Here is a 5000-nt window from a genome sequence, read left to right as displayed (position 1 = left end):
TCTCCTCGCCCTCCCTCCCTCCTTCCCTCGCTCTCCCTACGAACCGCCCCTCCCTCTCTCGATTTCCCTTCTAACCGTCCCTCCCTCCCTCCTTCCGTGCCCTCCCTCCCTCACTCGCCCTTCCTAACAAACGCCCCTCCCTTCCTCCTTCCCTCGCCCCTCCCATCTAAGGGGTCATCTATAATTTTAATAATTATCACAAGTCTACAAAGCGTAGACTTCTGAGCCCCCCCCCCCCTCTAAAAGTGTAAGTTAGTGGACGAAAAATGATGATGGTTCAAGATCTCCTTACTTACATGTGTTCTTATTTTGTGATTCTTAGAAAATTATATGAATTCAAAATAAAACCCTGTCTTGTTATATTGTTCTTTCACTGTATTGAAATCCAATCTGATGACAAGACAAAACAGAGTGCCAAAGGATTTTTTCCCCATAAGCTGTATTTTTTATATTTTTTATGACTACAGATGGTTTAATGCAAATGAAAAGGGTTTAAAAAACATTGAGATATTTTCCCATGTTCAAATAAATCAAATATAAAAATTACTTAAACCATCCTGGTATGAACCGGTGTCGAAAATTTCATCCGATGTCACTTCAGCTGGGTCTTCCAGCTGGGCATCCTTCAAAGGCAGAGCCACAGCCCCATAGAATTTAGATAAATCCTGTTTACAGGTTCAATGTCGCATTTTCTTGTCGTACATCTGATATATTTTCTATAAATAGATGCGGGTGCATTTTATGTTGTTAAATGTTACATTATTGGCTTAACAATACACTTGTATATTCTTTTATGCAGTACAATAAACAAGAAAGTAACGTAAGGAATCCTATAATCATCAGAAACTGAACACGCAGTATAAATGTAATCTAATATTCATCTGTCTATAATAGTGTATGGTTCAATTTTATTATCTATATCCGTTTTCTTTATCATCTAATCGTTAGAAAACGGCAGAAATGCTTCTAAGGAAAAGAGGCCAGCCCTGCTAGCAACACCGATATGGCGCGAAATTTGAATCATGGCGGCCGCCGCCGAATCGCCCATTGACGCAACATCATTTTTCGCATTAAAAAAAGTATACGCCTTATCTTAACCCGTACGGTTTGTACGCTCGTGATAATGATGAACATTATGGATGACACCTAACCATCCCTCCATCCCATCCTCACCTTCCCTCGCCCTCCCATCTAACCACCCCTCCCTCCCATCCTCACCCTCGCCCTCCCTCCCACCCTTCCTCCCTCCCTCGCCCTTCTATCTAACCCCCCCTCCTTCCCTCCTTCCCGCAGCAACTGAAGGACGTGGAAGCGAACGAAATCGGCGCCAAGAACGCGCAGTTCCGAGAGTTCGCCGCCCTCATCTCCGGACTGCGCATGGCCACCAACTACACGCTGGAGGTCACGCCCGTGCTGGACGGCGAGGGCGACGGGCGCGGGAGGACCTTCGGCAGCGGCGTCGTCATCAGGACCAAGGGATGTGAGTGAGAGGAGGGTCTGGGATGATGACTTTGGTGATGACTTGGTTATTTTCGTGAGGAGTTTGAGGATTTTAATGACTTTGATGAAGGCCAGTTATTTTGATGATGACTTTGATGAAGGCTAGTTATTTTGATGATGACTTGGATGATTTTAATGACTTTGATGAAGGCTAGTTATTTTGATGATGACTTTGATGAAGGCTAGTTATTTTGATGATGGCTTTGATGAAGGCTAGATATTTTAATGATGACTTGGATGATTTTAATGACTTTGATGAAGGCTAGTTATTTTGATAATGACTTTGATGAAGGCTAGTTATTTGGTGATACTTTGGTTATTTTCATGATGACTTTGATGACTTTAATGACTTTAATGATGACTTTGATGTAGGCTAGTTATTTTGATGATAACTTTTATTATATTCATGATGATTTTGATGATTTTAATGACTTTGATGACTGATTATAACTGATTATTTTCATGATGACCAATGATGATGATGATGGTGATGGTGATAACAATGGTGATGAGGGTAAATGATAATGATAATATCAGTGATAAGAGTAATGGGAATAATGATAATAAAGAAGATAATGAGACTACTACTACTAATAATAATAATAACAATGATGATGATAATGATAGGAATGATAATAATAATAATGATAACAAAAATGATGATAATAGTGATAATAATAATGATAATAAAGAAGATAATGAGACTACTACTACTAATAATAATTATAACAATGATAATGATAATGATAGGAATGATAATAATGATAATAATGATAACAAAAAAGATGATGATAATAGTGATAATAATAATGATAATGACAACGATGATAATAATGATGATAATGATAAATATAACAGTAATGCTAATAATGATAATACACTATTAATGGTAATTCTAATGCTAATGATAATAATAATGATACTACAGCTACTACTACTACTACTACTACTATTATTAATAATGATAACAATGGTAATAATGATAATGATAATGACGATGATAACAATTATAATGATAATAACAGTGATGGTAATGATAATAACGATAACATTGATGACAACGATAATAATGATAATGATAAAAACAAATAATTACAATAGTAATAATGATAGTGATATTGATTATTATAATAGTAATAATAATAATGATAATAATAGTAATGATGATAAATAAAAAGGACAACGATAATGCTAATGATGCTAATGATAACAGCAATACTCATAATAATAACAATATTAATGATAATGGTAATGCATGTGTTCATGTTAATAATATTAATAATGATAGCAATGGTAGTGATATTAATAATAATAACAATAACGATAATAATAATAATTATAATGATAATAATGAAAAGGATGCTGCCGATGATGATCATGATAACGATAATGATAAGAATAACAAGAATGATAATAATAATAATGATAATGATAATATTAGTATTAACAGGAGTAATAATAATAATAATAACAATTATGATAATAATAATGATAATGATAATAAATGTAATAATGATAATAATAATAATAATAATAATAATGATAATAACAATAATGATAAAAAAGCATAATTAATTATTAATGATGATATATATTTTGATAGCAACGATAACGTAAAAAGGATAATGATACTGATAATAATCAACGGCAGGAATTATTATCATCATTATACTCCTGTTACTATGATTGCAGGTAAAAGGCCTTAAATGAACCGTGACACAGGAGAAAATGAGGCAAACGATGCCACATCCAACATTCACACAATATTGTCTATCATCACCTTGTAATATCATATCATCTTTGCCTTCGAGTCATCGCTTTTCCCCCGTTCCTGCTGACCTATCCATCGAGCTCTCCTTGTGGACATGCTAACGTCGCCTAATGTCTTAGTTTTCGTGATGCTTGTGTTTCGTAAGAGTAATGTTACTCTCCCCTCTTAGACACTGTTCGTAATGCTATCCGTACGAGGCACCTTTTGTTATCAAGGAAGGGATGGATTTTCCCCTGGCTTCCCAAAGCAGGATGGAGGCATTGTGTGTGTCCATGATAGTCATTTTCCTTCTCTCTCTCTCTACTTTTCTGTCTGTCTCTGTCTCTGTCTCTGTCTGTCTGTCTGTCTGTCTCTCTCTCTCTCTCTCTCTCTCTCTCTCTTTCTCTCTCTCTCTCTCTCTCTCTCTTTCTCTCTCTCTCTCTCTCTCTCTCTCCCTCCCTCCCTGACTGACTGACTCCCCCCCCCCTCTCTCTCTCTCTCTCTCTCTCCCTCTCTCCCTCCCTCCCCCTCTCTCTCTTCCTCTCTTTTTTCGTGTCAATATCATCACAATAATGTTTGTTGAAGACCACAGATCCTGCGTTCTATTGTCGCTCATACACATCACAACGCACTGTTGCCTTTCATACACTAACTCACAGGCTCATTCTGTGAAAAAATATACGGAAGAATACACTCCATAATGTTTAAAAAGATTCCGTGGTCTGAAAAGGCTGATAGACGGCTGAAAGGACTGAAAAGGTTTCACGTTGGTGGATCAAATTCCCCATCATTGTTGCATCCCATCCCGACTTCTTGAAGCATGATTACAGTTATGCAAGACGGATAATGTACCTTCCTATTGGTGCTCTTCTCTCTCTCTTTTTCTCTCTTTCTCTGTCTGTCTGTCTCTCTCTCTGTCGGTCTCTCTCTCTCTCTCTCTCTCTCTCTCTCTCTCTCTCTCTCTCTCTCTCTCTCTCTCTCTCTCTCTCTCTCTCTCTCTCTCTCTCCCTCTGCCTGCCTGTCTGTCTCTCTCTCTCTCTGTCTCTCTAATCTCTAGTTTATTTTCTCTGTTCTTTTTCTGTCTGTCTGTCTGCCTCTCTTTCTCTCTCTCTCTTTCCCTCCAACCCTCTCCTTCATGCTTTCCTCCAAGTTCTTTCTTTATCTCTCTCTCTTTTTCGCAATCTCTCCCATCCCTCCTTTTCCTCCCTCCCTCTCTCTTTCTCCTCCTCTCCCCCAAACTCTTTCCCATTTCTCCCACACACCCTCCCGTTCTCCACTTCTTCTCCTCCTCTCCCCCAAACTCTTTCCCCTTTCTCCACTTCTTTCTCAGAATCTTTATAATCGAGTTTAAAAAATCTCTTCCGATTTCTTCCAGTCTCGGCGCGGGCCACACACTGCCTCGCCAACTCCAGCGTGGTGGAGGTCGATACAGGGCCCAGATTCGGAGGAAAGGTAAGGCTTTTAAGATACTAGGAAGGACCTTTTCTCTACAGATGTGTGTATGTGTGTGTTAAGGTGCGTGTGTGTGTGTGTGGAGGGGCAAGGGGGAATTGTTGGGAGAACTGGGATTTTTTTTTCAGATACATAAAGGAGAGAGGGGGAGGGAGAGGGAGAAAGATAGAGAAAGAAAGAGAAAGAGAGAGAGAAAAAGAGAGAAAGAGAGAGAGATAGACAGATAGATAGAAAGAGAGGAAGAGAGAGATCACTGTTCTCTCAACGGTCTATCAAAACAGGCATGAGTGTTTTTACA

General features: G+C 38.4%; 1 protein-coding gene across 4 annotated transcripts in view; it reads left to right on the top strand.

The window, feature by feature from the left end:
- The window catches only part of LOC113810328 (uncharacterized), a 76963-nt gene that overhangs the window by 60602 nt on the left and 11361 nt on the right, over positions 1-5000 (top strand). For all 4 annotated transcript variants that reach the window (XM_070141016.1, XM_070141017.1, XM_070141018.1 and 1 more), the window contains exons 5-6: positions 1294-1480; positions 4626-4702. In XM_070141016.1, coding sequence (XP_069997117.1) covers positions 1294-1480; positions 4626-4702 — 264 coding nt within the window. The remainder of the gene's footprint in view (positions 1-1293; positions 1481-4625; positions 4703-5000) is intronic.

The sequence above is a fragment of the Penaeus vannamei genome, chromosome 27 (assembly GCF_042767895.1).
Source record: "Penaeus vannamei isolate JL-2024 chromosome 27, ASM4276789v1, whole genome shotgun sequence".
Lineage (NCBI taxonomy): Eukaryota > Metazoa > Arthropoda > Malacostraca > Decapoda > Penaeidae > Penaeus > Penaeus vannamei.
This window is presented reverse-complemented; position numbering and strand designations above follow the sequence as displayed.